Raw genomic sequence first — 18,627 nt, forward strand, 5'->3', positions numbered from 1 at the left:
TTTCAGAAAACTGTGTGCAGGCCTAAGAAGAACAACTACAATAAAAATCTTAATGTTTTCAGTTAAATTAGCAGGTCATATTTTAAGATGTAAGCATTTAAGCTCTTAAAACATCTGTGGGAGAGGGTGGTGATCCCGTGTAAAAAAATTTGAGGGGTATTTAGAAAGCATTCAAGGATGAGAATGCTATGGAAACCAATATAATATACATTATACATTGTATATAATGTGTATACATACACATATATGCATACGGTATATAATATTTTATGATTATACACACACATACACACACACATACACCCTCTGAAGGGTAGGGGATATTTTTGGGTCAAAATTAAAGAAAAACAACTTTTTAGAGGGCTAGTAGTTTCTGAGACACAACTCTGATGTGGTGTTGCTGTTGGCCGGGCGAACAAGGTAAAAATATCATGGGCTCAAGAGGGACAATTTCATGACAAATAATCTGTCATAGGTGACTGAGGGGAGCGGGGAGTGCTAGGGAATGTTCCTGACATTCCATGGTCCTTTCTGATCTTTTTCACAATGTTCGCTCTGGGAGGTGCCAGTACTGCAAACAAAATGTTTCGGGTGAATATGTATCTGACTCCGCGTGCCATTTCTTACGCTCTTGAATGAAAGCCCGACAGCCCAGCTAACTAGTACCAGGAGAGATGATACTCTACATTTCTCTAGCTTTCTCCTTAAGACTAAGTACAGCGGTTATAGAGCTAAGTTCTACCTGCAGACACAATCTCAGACCCCGAAACCCTTGGTTCTTAGAAGCATCAACAGGTATTAGTCATTTCACTTCAGTTAATCTGTTCTTTATCTGGTTTCAGGAATGGTCAGGACTTTTCCTCCAAACCCTATAGAATAAAAAAAGCTTGCGGATATGACTTCATATACTTCCAAATTCAGATTCAGTGCAATTAATGTATTTACAGACACATTTACTCTATTTACATGAACCAGCCCTAACGGCTCCCCGGATTATAACACAACTTAGCCAAAGCACTGTTTTGACATAGCCGACTTTCTGTTTGCCAAGAGCTGCCCCAGAAGTTTGCATAGTATTTACAGTGGCAAACCTGTCTCGCGATGTCAGCTAAGCAGATAGCAAGGGAAGCCTAGGACCGAAGCAAAAAAATTGTCTCAAGCGACGGGCTTTGTGTCTTGGGGAAAGAGAGAGAACATTTCGTATACCTCGAAAGGCTCCAAGTCACGGAGTCCAGTGTTGTTGGTCTATTGCATTTTCACAATGATTTCAGTCTATTTTGTGGGCACAGCCTTTGTGGTCACTGAGTTGAGTTTGTACCCGAGTCACATAGAGGCAAATTACAGTCACGGAAGAAAAAAATTGCTTTGGCCTCAATATGCAGGTATCTTCCCCCAAAAGTCAAAACTCCCATAGTTTAGGAAAGGAAAGAATGTTTGCTATTGAGTTGTCTGCTGAAATCACTTTGGAGCTTAATAACTACACGAACTTATTTCATTTCTTTAAAATATCTATATAGACAGTCTTGCTTTTCTAAAAAAAAAACAAAACAAACAAACAAAAAAACCAGAAGCTACTTCTTGACATTGGCCCCAGGCCTATATGAGGTACACGTATTTCTGTAAAGTCACTTTGGCAAAATCACAAAACATTAATTCTGTTGTGTGTCAGTATGAAGGAAATCATAGACCACAGCCCAGTTTCAGGGATGCCCTTGTGAGTAGGACAACTGTGTGTTGCCGAGGAGTGCCCCAGAATACCCTGGAATTGGGCCTGTTAGTTAAGATAGTTTGGTTAACAAACATTAATAGTTAGGGCCGTACCGAACTCCAAGGGCCAGTATTCCATGAAGCGTCTTGAGGACAAGCATGTGTGTTACACTGCTCACGATCGGGAGGCTTATCGAGGATTTCACAGCTCAAATCCGGAAACCGTTCACCGCTGGGCCGCTGACAGACCACCAGTCTTGTCCGCAAGCCTCCACCACATAGCTTAGTGCACTGGAAGAAGAGAAAGCAAAGCTGTAGTCACTCTGAACAGCCAATGACAAATTGTATCTTCTTTCCCGTAAGAACCATTTCTTCACCAAATTCTATCACGGCATTGGGCAAGGGAAGTCTCTAGGTGGACCCAAGCTAAATTACCAACATAGTTATATATGACAGACTGGAACTGTCTACCTTAATGGTAGACACTGTTTATTGAGTGTGTCCTCATCACCTGTACTAAGTGCTTTTAACAGGTAGTCTCTCATCAAGAGGAGACTCTAATTATGTGCTCCATTTTTACAAATGGGCAAGTGAGCTTAAAAGAAGTTAATTAACTTGATCAAGGTCAATGCAATAGCAAGTGACTAGATAAGATTGCAGCCGTTTCTTTGATGGTTATGAAACCAAAAATCAAAAAAATAAAATTCCGTACACCACCCAGTACACCAAATAAAGGATATAATGACTTAGTTGGGTTTATTTTCTGGCAACTTCTAAGAAGCTGTAAGCAACTTTTGGCTCTTCTGTGACGCCAATCTCCAGAGACCTTTATGACGTTACGGTATTTTATGCTCTCTCTGAATCTCGGGATAACGATGACTTTCCCGGGGATGAATAAACAACGTGGCGGGAATGTTGGATAAAGCTCTGACTCTGGCTAGACCCAGACCTCTGAGGCAGGAACAAGTTGTATTTCTTGGACAGTGCTGCTGTGCTCACATCCAGGAACACTGACATTTGGCCCTCCTGCTGTGTCAAGGCCAGATCTCCCACAGAATTTGGAATGATCTGGTCTGTGCTGACAGCAAGCGTCCCAGTGAATGCGTGTACTCTCCTGGCTTCAGTCCAATTACAGAAGCTTAATCACGGGCCCCACAGGACAGAACTCTGTGAGGAGTTTTGGGAAACCCGTAATACATGAGTCTTGAAGCCCGACTCCCTCTTCCTGCCTTTCATCAAAGCCCTCCAGAATGACGTACTGTCAAGCAAAGTCAACAGAACACTCTGTTATGACTTCCTATGATTACTAGGTTATGTGAAAGTGGACATGGGATTTCAGTTAGCCAGGAGTTTGGACTAACGTGCCCACCCATCTCATTTTTTTCCCCTCTTGGCACTGGGGTCTCCAAGATGTTAATCCTCATGTTTTATTTTATAAATTTTAGAGTCAAGACAGACCAATGCAACAAGCTCTGACTATGTGCTCTCCCTGTGGACTCAAGAGTAGAGAGACACGTTCTTGGTTAATTACACACAAAATAATAAGCATCTAAGCCCTACACAGAAGAGCGGCTGAAAACCCTATTTGATAATAATAATACTAACGATAAACAGTAATAGTAGAAAAGATAATGATTATCATTATTCTAATAGCACTTAACTCTGATTGAAGACCATGTGCTACGTATTTGACATACTATCTCATATAGTAGTCATGAATTGGTGCCATTATTATTCCCATTTATAGACGGTGCTATAGATATTGGCAAAGTTATATAATTTGCCAAGGCCACAAAGCTTATGAGAGTCACGGCTGGGAGTAGAATCCAGTTTTGTCTGCTCCCAACACTCTACTGCCCCTCATTGGTCAGAGGATGCCACTCTTAAAAGGTAACAGCTGAAGAATTTTATTATTTGATATTATACAGCTAATTATTCTCTTCCATCATTAAAATGCATCATCTCTGATGGGAATAACAGCACCTATTCATTCTGGTTTCATCAAGGATTTGAAATACTAGGATTTGGTTTCATCAAGGATTTTAAAGATGCCATGGGAACAAGACTGTACCACAAACAGCCCAAAACTATGAAAAAACATGGTGACACTGTCACGGACCAATTTAACACATATTTCCCATTACCTTAAAAGTGTCCATATTTTAATCAACAGAGTTGTTTCCCCACAATTTAACCTAGCATTTATCTGCATGCTTTGCTAATTTTCCTCTCCTATGTATTTAAAAACTGTTTCTAATTGGTAATAAATGCACTCTTAAAATGGTTCAGAATTAAGACAGGTCTCCTGGTTAATCCCAAATCAAGAAGCTTTCACTAGAACTCGTTCTTCATCCTTAAAATAAACTATGAACGGCAGCAGTTTGGTCAGCAAAATCGCTCTGTGTTTTTTCCGAAGGACATACAAACGGATGGCTCTCTCTCACCTCTCCCCAGTTGCCGTAAGCCCATTGAGGACAAGGGCCAGATTCACAGGCTCTTTGCTCATCGGGTTTTATTCTCTCCACGCAGTCATTTGCGGTGTATCCGTTTTCATCCTGACACACAACCACACGCCGCTGGGACCCACCAGCACAGGTACTGGAACACTGAACACATCAGACATCAGTCAACAGGTTAATCCCTACCTCAATCTGCAGTTTAGGGACACAAAAAGCAGCTGGTTGGAAGGTCAGAGACAAATGTGACAGAATGCCTTCTCAAGTCGTCCAGACAATGGACAGAAAGCAAGCACGAGAACTTCCCTTTTGTGGGGCTGTTTCCTGCACATGCCTTCTAAACACCCAGGCAGCAGAAACAGGGCTTCTCCTTTACACAAATTAGGACCTCAGTAGGTGTTCAAAAGATGCCCCAGGAATGATAATGTCTTGTGACTTCCAAAGCAGTCCCATTTATTGTCTTCCTTTAACCCATCTGTATCCCTGAGAAGTACAGAGGTGTTGTTGATGGACATTGTAGTCTATGAGAAACTCTTTTCTTTTCAAAATCCCAAGTGCTTATTTAGATCCAACATTTGACTTCCCTTTCAATGCAGAGGTCAAATTACATGCTTAACGACACACCAGTTGTTGAAGTTGGGCTTCCATATTAACTCATTCAATTATCCAAAGCATCATGGAATGTCACTTAGACATCATTTCCTCGCAGGGAATGTTCCTTTCTCTCTCTTCACAGTAGCCTCGACTTTAGTGGCTGATGGCAGCAAGATGTGTGTTTTAATTTATTTTTTTACTTCCACAGGACCTTAATTGGATTCCATATTGACAAGCCTCTCTTCAGGGGCACTTTCTGTCTACTGTTCTCTCTCATGGTTGTCACAGAATTATGTTTGCATTTCAGCTAATTTCCCACACAAGCTTCTCATAGTTCTCTTCTTTATCTACATCTTGAGTGTTTTTTTCTTTCCACAATGCGCTTATCTTTTCAAAACCAATGTGTTTGCTAGTATCCTTCACTCTGACCCTTAACTTGTAAAATCAGTTTGCCTATAAAAAACCCAACTAGTCCTGGGCGCCTGGGTGGCTCAGTTGGTTAAGCGACTGCCTTCGGCTCAGGTCATGATCCTCGAGTCCCTGGATCGAGTCCCGCATCGGGCTCCCTGCTCGGCAGGGAGTCTGCTTCTCCCTCTGACCCTAACCCCTCTCATATGCTCTCCCTCATTCTCTCTCTCTCAAATAAATAAATAAAATCTTCAAAAAAAAAATATTAAAAAAAAACAAAAAAACAAAACCCAACTAGTCCTCAAAGCAGTGCAATTCCCATGAATTATTTAGTAAGTCTCCAACTGCATTGGCAACATTTGTTTTTTTAGTTCTGGGTTCTGATGGCCGATTTGTGCTTTCTACCGAGCCCTAGCTCAAAGCTGGGTTGCTTCAAAATACCTGCAAACTATGCTTCTCGCTGCTCAGCTTCTTCCAAATAAAGCTGTGAATGTATTTTTGGGCTTATTGCATTGGACCCAAGTTCAATTTCTCTGCCTCTACTGGACAAATTATGTGTTACTATAAAATACATTGGATGTAATTTTAAAATGTTGAATAGGAAAACAGATTTATGACTTCTCTCTGAGAAAATATTTAGGCAATTTCTGATTTATAAAAAATTCCATCACTATTCTCTGAGGATTCTGATATTATGACTCTAAACTTGAACATACTTGTTTTCTGTTTTTAAACAGCTTAGGACATCATAGAAAGCACAGAATCATTATTTTAATTGACTTTGGGGACCAGAATTTATAATGTTAGGAACTTCCATATTGTAAGTACATCTGTAATATATATTTTGGCCCTTGAATTTTTCCCCTAATAATACAATCTTGTATCATTCTTTTACTGTGTCACCTACGAGCATTACTGCCTCAATGAAATGGCAAGCTCTTTAAAGGAGGGTTCAATGTCATAACTTGTGTTTGACATTGTTTTTGACATTGTGTTTGACATTTCTGTTAGCTCCCATAGCACCAGTCACAGGATATGTACATCACCGCCTGTCCAATTAAAGTTAGTGGAAACACCACCTCTATAAACCACATGCTACCCTCCCTCAAATATGGCTGACTGGAGCAGGGCTGGTCACCTGATCTAAGACCAACCAATCCATTGGCTACCCAGTGACCAATCAGATGGTTCCTACTGAAAATCTGACCAAAGAGATGGACATAGTGCTTAGCTGGGGCCAAGCAAGTACACTGCACAGTCTTGAACTATCTGAACCCAGGGCCTGTTTGGGTCTTTATAATCCCATAGATGAATAAAGTGTTGTACATAATTTTTTACAGGTTCAATTTGGCCTTTTTTTTTTTTTTTTTAGTTAGTAGGGATTCTTAGTTCTATTCCATGTCACAGAATTTCACTCTCGACTTCTTTTGTTAATAATCTGCCTGTCATTTTTTAAAAGATTTTATTTATTTATTTGAGAGAGAGGGAGAGAGTGAGGGAGAGGGAGACAGAATCTGAAGCAGACTCTGCACTGAGCACAGAGCCCGACGTGGGGCTCGATCCCACCACCAAGAGATCATGACCTGAGCCAAAACCAAGAGTCAGACGCTTAACTGACTGAGTCACCCAGGCACCCTGCTGCAATCTTCCTGTCCTTTTAAGATGACATATTTCCCTAGGTAAACATTTCTTTGAATAAAACCTGCACCCATCATCCACACTGGCCAAAATAAGAAAGAATGGTCTTTGCAGGAGCAAGAGGTGAGGGACATCTGTTTTTCTTACCTGCCTAGCATACTTCCCCTCATATCTGGAAGCCCAAATCTCCTTAAAGGAACCATTTCTTCCCCAATGGATGTCATCTTGTGGGACTACATCAAAAACCAATGATGCACTGTATGTTGACTAACATAACATAATAAAATAAAAAAAAAATAGGATAACATACACTGCCCTTTCCTGGTCAATGAGTGGACAGGTAGAACAAGCTGGGTCTATGAGACTCTCCTGAGAATTTGAATCCTGAGCAGGGTAGATGAGAGTTAAAAGGGATTTATTAAGATAGAAACTCCCTACAGTAATTATCCTCTAATTTCTGCTCCATCTAGAGAGGGGTTGACAAGACACAGCATGAAGGCCAAATATGACCCACTACCCATTTTACAAATAAAGTTTTATTGGAATGTAGCCATGCTCACTCATTTACGTATTGTCTACACCTGCTTTTGTGCTACAACAGCAGAGCTGCTTAGTTGTGACAGAGACTATATGATCCACATCACAGAAAATACTTATATCTGGTCCTTTACAAAAAAGATTTGCCAACTGCTGAGCTAGATCCCTGAAGATGCCCTGCCCTCTGTCTCTACTGGGGCCAAATGAAAAGTTTTGTTTGTTTGTTTTATTTTCACTTGAAAGAGTCAGCTGTTTTTCTTTCGTTCACAACCAGAGACTCCTAATTGGTAACAAGGGGGAAAACCTCACGCATGGTTCAGGTTTATGCAGAAATGTACTATAAAATGAGGTTTTTATGCCAGAATCCACTGAAAACATGAGATTCCCAACCTCCAGTGTTGCTGATTCTTTGACGCCTTTCCTGCCATGGAAAACAAGAAGAATCACACAGTTTGTGTACTGCACCAAGCAAAGATGCACGTACATTCCACACACTCCGGGAGCAGGTCAGGCACATCAAGCTAGCGCTGAAAAAAATCACATTGTCCATCTTCAGCCTCACTTATCTTAGGGGAAAGAAAAAAAAAAAATCCCCAAACAAAAAACAGGCACAATGAGGCAAAGAATGGTATTGCCCATTGCTGCAAAAAGGTTACTTAATCCTCCCTAATTGGGAACACTGCCCAAGGGCAGAATCATTCAATTTTAAAAGAATGCATCATCTCGAATGTAGTCCTAAGTAAGAATAGCTTTAAAATTTTTTTAAAAGAGTTCTAGTGCTATCGTTAGAATATGCATGTGAGTTTTAAAATTTTTCAACCAGAAAAATTGTGGGACACTCAGTGATTACCTCCCTTGATCACCCTCTAACTTCTCCGAACCCAAATCTCTTTTAACCCAGGCAAAGGAAGCCTTAAAGTGGAGAGCAAGGAAGGAGAATGAGAGCTAAGGTCCTGGGCAATGGGGCAGATGTTCGGCATACAACCAATACTTGTAGTGGGTGAAAATGCTCGGTGGCTAATCAGTATTCACAGGATAGGAAATCTCATTTACTGAAACATAACCACGGTGGGAAGCAGACAGTTTCCTTCTAATGCTTTTTAGTTCAGAAATAATTAAACACAATTAGTGGTACAAGAAGGAAACTAATAGTAAACAATTCAAACAAAGACCCCGGAGTGATTACTAGACACCGAATCCCCCACACCTAGGCAGGGTCCCTTGCTACCTTACCCCACCTGCACTTCCATTAGACACCTCCACTATTCCACAATATAATGATTTTGGGGAAATTATTCAGTAAAAAACCCAAAAAGATTCAAAGCATATTTTCCCTGTGACTATTAAATATCTTTCAAGGTCTTCCTAATGTGAAGGACAATGATAAGAATAATGAGAAAGTTCTCACTCTGGGGCAGGCAGTGTGCAAATCACATTTACTACAATCCAGAAAAGCTGGAATTATTGTTTACTTTGTTTTACAGACAATGAACCTGAGGCCCGTGGAGAATAGGGGACCCACTAAAGACCTCAAAATTTGACAATGCAAGTCTTTGGCTCAAACAGAGGCATCTTCACTCAGTGGCTGTGCTGTCAGTCATCAGGTTATGGTACTTCTCCCCAAGCACAGAATTATCTAGACTAGTGTGGCCCCCCAATCCAGGACAATATACTACTACTACAAATTACACAGTGACCGTGCCACTTTGAGACTCTGCTCATCTGGAAAATAGCAAGAAGGAAAATGACTTTCCTAAGAGCTCCCTTTCAGAAAACTTCCTCTGTCCTTTTAATTTCCTTACAGGTAGGAGCTGCCTGCCACCCCAGCCTCTGGGATTCATCATCATGTTATCATGGTCTTCCCAGCACCACCTAGGAGCCACTTGATTTTGTGGCCCACCTGTGACACACACCCCCACCACCCAGCTAGGGTAGCTTATAGGTTCCTGCAGACACTATCGAGGGACACTTTTCAGGGACTGTAACGAATCCATTATGGTTCACCCAAAACAGATGAAAATGTACAATGCCAATCCCTTTCGAGAAAAAAGGCTTCAGAGGTGTTTCTAATCTGTTTGCCTCCCAAAGCTGAAAGTGTGAAAGAGAAGAAAGCAAAGTAGAGAAAGCCTTCAGGGAATACTCACTGCTCCCCAGGGGCCAGTCCTCCACTGGTTTCCACCAAGCACATGGGTGCGGCTGGGGCCGGCGCTCCGGGGGCGGTAGTCCTCACTTTGGAAGGGGTGCTGAGCGAGACCACTCTCTGGGGTCCGCTGAGGGCACGGTGACATGGAACAGTCCTGGTCGGTTTCTGGGATGTAATCTGGGTCACACTCACTCTGATCAATCACGTGGTCATTGTAGTTGACACATACCATTTGCCGGGTGGCCCTGCCTTGCCCACACGTCACGGAGCACTATGTTGAACATCCAGAAAGAGAAAGGATTGGTCACTGGCAGTCACAAATCCAGCCATGTGCATTTTCTGTGAATGGCCCTCTGCTCACCCCACTGCTCAGGCCCCAAACCTTGGCGTCATCCTTGTTTGCTCCCTTGTCTTTCCACCCTGCAGCCATTTCATTGAGAAACCTGTCAGCTCAGGAGTCACTTTCCACCCCCAAACCAGCCACTTCCCATCATCTCCATGGTCACCCTGCCCCAGCCAGGACTAGGGACGGCAATGATTTCTTCGGCTGGGATGTTGCTTACAATCTGGACACCCTCCACCCCAGCCCAAGTCTGTTAACATATCACAAACCATGACCCCTGCAAATCAAAGATCAGGCCATTCTCTCCAGTGACTTCCCAATTCACTTTAAATAATGTCCGAAGTCCTCATCTTGGCCTGGAAGGCCCTCTGCATGGCCACTGGCTACCTCCTTGACCCATCTCCCGTCATTCTCCACTCACTGCACTCCAGCTAAACTGGGCTTAGGGATGTTTCTTGAACATGCCAAGAACTCCCCACTCAAGATCTTTGCACCTGCTCTACCTTTTCCTGTACAACATAGATGTCCACTGGACTCAGTCCCTCACTTTATTCAAGTCTTGCTCAATGTGCTGTTAGGCCTTCTTTGACCACCCTGTCTAAAAGCACATCCCATCTTTCCTTATGCCCTTATTCTGCTTGACATTTTTCTAGTACTTGTCAGTGTTTGTTGCTATATATATCTATTTCTTTATTTGTTCATTGATTGGAACCTCCATCGGAATGATCTCCGTGAAGGCCGGGGCTTTATTATTTGCTGTTCGCTGCTTTTTCTATACTAAGCGTTTACAAATATCTGGGGCACAGACAGATGTATTTAATGGATGGATGGACGGATGGACGGATGGATAGACAGACTGAAAGCTCAGGCATGAGAGTGAGATTATCTACCATTTATTGAGCACCTACTTTATACTAAGCATTTAGCATAAGTAATCTCAAATAATACTTACAACAATTTTGTAAGGTAGGTATTCTTCTTTGGTCTTTTAAGAGGAGAAACTGAGGCTCAAAGACTTTAACCAGACTGCTCAAGGTCATGCAGCCAGTAAATGTCAAGATCTGGATTTTTACATGGCTTTCTTTGAATCTACTGGTCAAACTTCATACATATGTTATGATATTTATTGAGATATTAATTCTCTATTTTCCTTATGGCCTCTTCTCACCTATCCTAAGCTTTGTATTTCCTGGGCTCTGGGATTTTTGCAAGGCAGAAAGCAGGGACTGCCTGAAGACAAAGGTTTTTCTTTTTTCTTTTTTTTTTTTTTAGATTTTATTTATTTATTTATTTGAGAGAGAGAGAGAGAGAGAGAGAGGGAGAGCTGGAGCATGAAGAGGAGCAGAAGGAGAGGGGCAAGCAGACTCCACGCTGAGTGCAGAGCCCCACGCAGGGCTCCACGCCACGACCCTGAGATCATGACCTGAGTGGAAATCAAGAGTTAGACGCTTAACTGACTGAGCCACCCAGGCGCTCCAAGAAAGATTTTTCTACCTTCCCACTCTGGACAGGGAAGCCAAGAGCCACTGGACTTCAAGAGACTGAGGTTATAGGAGGCATCCAGACTCCAGGTAAGAGGTCCTCTCCTTTCTCTCCTCTTCTCCCTGGCACTTTTGGTACTCCGCCAGCCTATTACATTCTCGTGTGACTCAATTAACACAAGGTTTTCCGGTCAATCCAACAGGATGGGGCAAAGGACACTGCACACTGATTTACACATTTTAACAACATCCATTTCTTGCACATCTGGTTAAGATTCATCCCAGCTGTACATATATGAGGTTAAATAATTTAAATCACAGACTAAGTGATTTAATAGTACCCATTGTAAAATAATACCCATTGACATTTGGGACCTGTCACTAGTCATCCTCTTATGGTCCCCCCAGTCATTTCCCAATTCCAAAGAATCCACTCGCTTACGGGGCTCCAGTCCAAAGCCTTCCACTGCCCACAGGGGGTCACAGAACATTCTTCCTTTGCCACTGGTCTGGGCAGGGTTACACAGGCGCTCTCGTCAGCCACAGAGCCGTCCTCATCCCGGCAGCTGACATATCTCATCCGAGTACCTTTTCCACAGGTGGCTGAGCACTGGGTGTTGAAGTAAAATAATGCAGGCATGTTATTTTGAAACAATGATTCACTGGACAGTAACCCACTTTCTATAGTCATGTCAGAGAACCCCTGCCTCCCCTTCCACCCTCTCTATGTCTTCCATCTATTTCTTACTGGTGTCCAAGACCCAAATCGCCACTGGGTTCTTGGGGCACTGTGTGTGCTTCTCCTTGCTTCCGGGACAGCTGGGGGAGGGTGACAAGATGGTAATTCGCAGTCCTAGATGGGAGAGGGGGGAGAAAAGCCAAAGTTACTTTGAAGTCCATGCACACTTCAATGGGCAAGGCGAATAAAAATTTTAGGGCTAAGAATTCCAAGACCTCAGATTTCTGTGTGATTCTGGGCAAATCACATGTCAACTGTCAGCCCCAATGTTTTCACCAATAAGATGGGGTATAATCTGAGTCCCTCTGTGAGTGCACTGATAGAGGGCAGGGCTTTCCTGAATGATGTTTAATACCATAGTTATTTGCCTGTTCATGTGGGAAGAGAAAAAAAATATTGTAAAATGGCACATAAGTTGGGAAGGAACAGGATATCTTTTTTAAATGATAAACTGTCAATTTTTAAAAACTCTGAAGACCAAATTCTGTTCTCACATTTCAATTAATTTCCTAATCAGAATTTGTTAATCATGAACTGGTGTTCCAAGTTTACCTAAGGAGAACTCCCACGGTGCTGACGGTCAAATCTAGATCTAAGAGGGGTATTTGATATGCCAATCCTGGAATGTGTCTAACCCTCCTCAATCACTCAGAGGAAAACCCTGTAAGTAAACTGAGGTTATCTGTGTGTAGATAACATTTTCAGATTTATAGATGGGAAAACAGAAATGCACACTTGCTCACAACTTAGCAAATATTCTTTGATTAAATACATACCCGTCAAATGCCTGAGATGTGCCAGGTATGATGCAAAGTGTGGTGAGCTCTGTGCCGAGCCCGACATTAGGGAGCTTACAGACTGAACGGGGAAATTCTATTACTTGGCTCCAGACCCTGCCTATTCTTCTGCTTATGGTCCAAAGAAAACCACAGGAAACTTTTCCCATAGTGAAGAAATTGTCCATATGCTTCAACTGCGGGAGCTGCCCGATACTCCATCAGATATTACGGAACAATTTAGAGAGAAATGTATATTTTGAATCTCTAAGGGAGTTGCTAAATCTTCACCTCATGACTGTTTAGATGTAATAGCTAATAATTTCACAGGCATTTAGCTTGTGGTTTAGAACATTTCAGTAACATAAAAAAAAAAAGATGACATAAGTCACAAGTGTTTTATCATTGATCAATGACAACAAGGACAACAATGCTGTATTCATTTACTTTTTGACACTCTTCATCCGTTAACAACACATGTGGAAATGTGCTCAGAACGGAAGCAGGACATTGGCCCGACAGGGCCCTAGAGCACGAGCTCTGCGCATAGTCAGGGTTCAAATCCTGTCTTTGGCAATCAGCAAAACTGATTTACAAACCCAAGTCTTCTCTTTACATAGTCTCTTTCCATAAATGATGCTAAAATCCAGGCCCACGAAGAGGAAGGTGATGGTAGTGATTGCCAACAGGCTCTCTTGAGAAAAAAGGTGTACGTGTGTGTTTGTAGAAATGTATTTATACACACATTACATGCACATGTATATCTATATATATATAGATGTTTGCGTATCATAAATTTTACTAATATAAAGGATGTATAGCACACAATTTACATATAACAATAATATATACAGTTCTTTCTTTTAAATTCCGTACAGTCAATTGAGTCTCACAGAATACTTTTGCTGATTTGTTTGAATTCTTGAATCTGTTGCCAAAATATGGTCGTAATTGCTGAATAAGTGCAGTTATAACATGAATGAGAGTTGATATTTTGTGTTGAAGAGTTAAGGTGACAGGTAAACAATCAAGATCTATGTCAGAACTCCATTCATCTACCAATGAAATGAGTGACTCCAGCACCAAAGCAGACAATGATTTCCAAATGCCGGAAGGATATTTCCTTAATTTTATGCGTTATTTACAATGTGATAGTCCTGGACTCGAGACTCTTTTAAGCATAATGTAGATTATGTGTAATCTACATTATTATCATTTTCTCCATCACTTTCTTAAGTCTAAAAAAAATAATTTAAACCCTGAATTATAGCATTTGTTGATTTCTGTTGTGTTAAATACTCTCACCACAGCCAATATCAAGCTACCAACATGATGTTGATGAACACAGACTTGCGAAGAGATGTGCAATAGCTCACCATCATTTAGTATTTCCACCTTACAGATACATATGTGAATGTAAATCACCTCAAGATCACAGATAATAGTAAAATGGAGTAAAGCATCGAGAAAGTGATAAGTAAGGTTGGAGTATTTATCGGCTTGGTTTTAAATACCATCTATTTAATCATAGGTTTATATTTTCAATTTTTAATAATGCCTGTATTTAGCAACCAGCTTGCAAAATTCCTGAAAATTTACCAATCAGCTCTTGTGAGCTGGAGCAGACCAGCCCCAGCACCCTGCTGCCCGATCATATGACACTATCTGCTAAGCCCAACATTGAAATCATTTAAAAAAAGTCTGAGTTCAAGAAAACAAAACCAAACAATCAACATTTGCTATCCAATAAAAAAATAAATCAGAATCAAAACTCCATACACTTCAAATAACCAGAGAAAAATGAAACCGGTACATCAAAATATTAGATTCAAGATGTAACAAATAGGTCCATCTGGACAATTTAGTTAATCAACTGGTTGCTCTACCTACATACTTACGTATGAAAGGACTTCAGTTGTGACTGAACCACTGGGAAGTTCTAGCATTTTAGTGCCCAAAGCCAAGCACTGAGCTGGACAAAGGAGACTCACCTGGGTATCAGTGGGTCTAGTTGCTGCATTGCAGTCATTGTCATCTACCACGGACATATAAGTCCCAAGGATGCATTTCACTGCTCTTAGCTGGTATCCTTGTCCACAAGTGACACTGCACTGAGGGAAAGAAATACAACAAAGGGTACGCACATTTCAGCCAATTTTCCAAGAAAAAAAAATTTTTTCCATCGTAGTGGAACAGAGGGCTGGCACCCAGAGAAATTAGGTAAAAGTGGGCAATCCTGCTCTGTGCAAATTATATTCATCAATTATCACTTTGATGCTTGGAATTATTTCTACCTCCCACTGGAATTATATTTGTAGGAGTTCAACTCCTTGACTGTGACTCGATACAGCCCTATTTCAAAACTTACTACATAGCTACAGTGATCAAAACAGAATAGAATAACCATGAGAGACAATGGACTCTGAAAAACAAACTGGGAGTTCTAGAGGGGAGGGGGGTGGGGGGATGGGTTAGCCTGGTGATGGGTATTAAAGAGGGCACGTTCTGCATGGAGCACTGGGTTTTATGCACAAACAATGAATCATGGAACACTACATCAAAAACTAATGATGTAATGTATGGTGATTAACATAACAATAAAAAATTAAAAAAAAACAGAATAGAATAGAGTCTAGCATTAAACCCATACGTCTATGGCCAAATGATTTCCAACAAAGTCTTAGCCATACAATAGGGGAAAGAATAATCTCTTTAACAAATGGCCATGGGACAAGTGGCTATCTATATGCAAAAGCATGAAGCTGAACTCCTAACTCACGCTATTCATAAAAATTACCCCAAATAATGCAGCAAAGGCAGTCCTAAGAGGAAAGTATATAGCAATACAAGCCTTTCTCAAGAAACAAGAAAGGTCTCAAGTACACAACCTAACCCTACACCTAAAGGAGCTGGAGAAAGAACAGCAAATAAAGCCTAAACCCAGCAGGAGAAGAGAAATAATAAAGATCAGAGCAGAAATCAATGAAATAGAAACCAAAAGAACAGTAGAACAGATCAACGAAACTAGGAGCTGGTTCTTTGAAAGAATTAACAAGATTGATAAACCCCTGGCCAGACTTACCAAAAAGAAAAGAGAAATGACCCAAATCAACAAAATCATGAATGAAAGAGGAGAGATCACAACCAACACCAAAGAAATACAAACAATTATAAGAACATATTATGAGCAACTCTATGCCAGCAAATTAGATAACCTGGAAGTAATGGATGCATTCCTAGAGATGTATCAACTACCAAAACTGAACCAGGAAGAAATAGAAAACCTGAACAGACCTATAACCACTAAGGAAATTGAAGCAGTCATCAAAAATCTCCCAACAAACAAAAGCCCAAGGCCAGATGGCTTCCCAGGGGACTTCTACCAAACATTTCAAGAAGAATTAATACCTATTCTTCTGAAACTGTTCCAAAAAATAGAAATGGAAGGAAAACTTCCAAACTCATTTTATGAGGTCACCATTACCTTGATCCCAAAACCAGACAAAGACCCCATCAAAAAGGAGAATTACAGACCAATATCCCTGATGAACATGGATGCAAAAATTCTCACCAAAATACTAGCCAATAGGATCCAACAGTACATTAAAAGGATTATTCACCACGACCAAGTGGGATTTATCCCTGGGCTGCAAGGTTGGTTTAACATCTGCAAATCAATCAACGTGATACAATACATTAACAAAAGAAAGAACAAGAACCATATGATCCTCTCAATAGATGCAGAAAAAGCATTTGACAAAGTACAGCATCCTTTCTTGATCAAAACTCTTCAGAGTATAGGCATAGAGGGTACATACCTCAATATCATAAAAGCCATCTATCAAAAATCTACAGCGAATATCATTCTCAATGGGGAAAAACTGAGAGCTTTCCCCCTAAGGTCAGGAACGCGGCAGGGATGTCCACTATCACCACTGCTATTCAACATAGTATTAGAAGTCCTTCCACAGCAATCAGACAACAAAAAGAAATCAAAGGCATCCAAATCGGCAAAGAAGAAGTCAAACTCTCACTCTTTGCAGATGATATGATACTTTATGTGGAAAACCCCAAAGACTCCACCCCAAAACTGCTAGAACTCATACAGGAATTCAGTAAAGTGGCAGGATAGAAAATCAATGCACAGAAGTCAGTGGCATTCCTATACACCAACAACAAATCAGAAGAAAGAGAAATTAAGGAGTTGATCCCATTTACAACTGCACCCAAAACCATAAGATACCTAGGAATAAATCTAACCAAAGAGGCAAAGGATCTATACTCAGAAAACTATAAAATACTCATGAAAGAAACTGAGGAAGACACAAAGAAATGGAAAAACGTTCCATGCTCATGGATTGGAAGAACAAATATTGTGAAGATGTCAATGCTACCTAGAGCAATCTACACATTCCATGCAATCCCCATCAAAATACCATCCACTTTTTTCAAAGAAATGGAACAAATAATCCTAAAATTTGTATGGAACCAGAAAAGACCCCGAATAGCCAGAGGAATGTTGAAAAAGAAAAGCAAAGCTGGCGGCATCACAATTCCGGACTTCCAGCTCTATTACAAAGCTGTCATCATCAAGACAGTATGGTACAGGCACAAAAACAGACACATAGATCAATGGAACAGAATAGAGAGCCCAGAAATGGGCCCTCAACTCTATGGTCAACTCATCTTTGACAAAGCAGGAAAGAATGTGCAATGGAAAAAAGACAGTCTCTTCAACAAATGGTGTTGGGAAAACTGGATAGCCACATGCAGAAGAATGAAACTGGACCATTTCCTTACACCACACACAAAAATAGACTCCAAATGGTTGAAAGACCTCAATGTGAGACAGGAGTCCATCAAAATCCTAAAGGAGAACACAGGCAGCAACCTCTTCGACCTCAGCCGCAGCAACTTCTTCCTAGAAACATCGCCAAAGGCAAGGGAAGCAAGGGCAAAAATGAACTATTGGGACTTCATCAGGATAAAAAGCTTTTGCACAGCAAAAGAAACAGTCAACAAAACCAAAAGACAACCGACAGAATGGGAGAAGATATTTGCAAATGACATATCAGATAAAGGGCTAGTATCCAAAATCTATAAAGAACTTATCAAACTCAACACCCAAAGAACAAAGAATCCAATCAAGAAATGGGCAGAAGACATGAACAGACATTTTTCCAAAGAAGACATCCAAATGACCAACAGACACGTGAAAAAGTGCTCAACATCGCTCGGCATCAGGGAAATCCAAATCAAAACCTCAATGAGATACCACCTCACACCAGTCAGAATGGCTAAAATTAACAGGTCAGGAAATGACAGATGTTGGCAGGGATGCGGAGAAAGGGGAATCCTCCTACACTGTTGGTGGGAATGCAAGCTGGTACAGCCACTCTGGAAAATAGTACGGAGGTTCCTCAAAAAGTTGAAAATAGAGCTACCACACGATCCAGCAATTGCACTACTGGGTATTTACCCCAAAGATACAAAAGTAGGGATCAGAAAGGGTACGTGCACCCCGATGTTTATAGCAGCAATGTCCACAATAGCCAAACTGTGGAAAGAGCCAAGATGTCCATCGACAGATGAATGGGTAAAGAAGAAGTGGTATATATATACAATGGAACATTATGCAGCCATCAAAAGGAATGAGATCTTGCCATTTGCAACGACGTGGATGGAACTGGAGGGCATTATGCTGAGCGAAATAAGTCAAACAGAGAAAGACATGTATCATATGACCTCACTGATATGAGGAATTCTTAATCTCAGGAAACAAACTGAGGGTTGCTGGAGTGCGGG

The 18,627-nt window shown here is 41.1% G+C and overlaps 1 protein-coding gene across 5 annotated transcripts in view; it reads right to left on the minus strand.

Moving 5' to 3' along the window:
• ADAMTS9 (ADAM metallopeptidase with thrombospondin type 1 motif 9) overlaps positions 1–18,627 on the minus strand; it is a 161,562-nt gene that overhangs the window by 66,719 nt on the left and 76,216 nt on the right. For all 5 annotated transcript variants that reach the window (XM_032411699.1, XM_032411696.1, XM_032411697.1 and 2 more), the window contains 6 exons: positions 14,814–14,933; positions 12,056–12,160; positions 11,750–11,917; positions 9,485–9,754; positions 4,152–4,313; positions 1,822–1,998 (listed from right to left, as the gene is read on the minus strand). In XM_032411699.1, coding sequence (XP_032267590.1) covers positions 1,822–1,998; positions 4,152–4,313; positions 9,485–9,754; positions 11,750–11,917; positions 12,056–12,160; positions 14,814–14,933 — 1,002 coding nt within the window. The remainder of the gene's footprint in view (positions 1–1,821; positions 1,999–4,151; positions 4,314–9,484; positions 9,755–11,749; positions 11,918–12,055; positions 12,161–14,813; positions 14,934–18,627) is intronic.

This window comes from Phoca vitulina, unplaced genomic scaffold (genome assembly GCF_004348235.1).
Source record: "Phoca vitulina isolate PV1807 unplaced genomic scaffold, GSC_HSeal_1.0 scaffold13, whole genome shotgun sequence".
Taxonomy (NCBI): domain Eukaryota; kingdom Metazoa; phylum Chordata; class Mammalia; order Carnivora; family Phocidae; genus Phoca; species Phoca vitulina.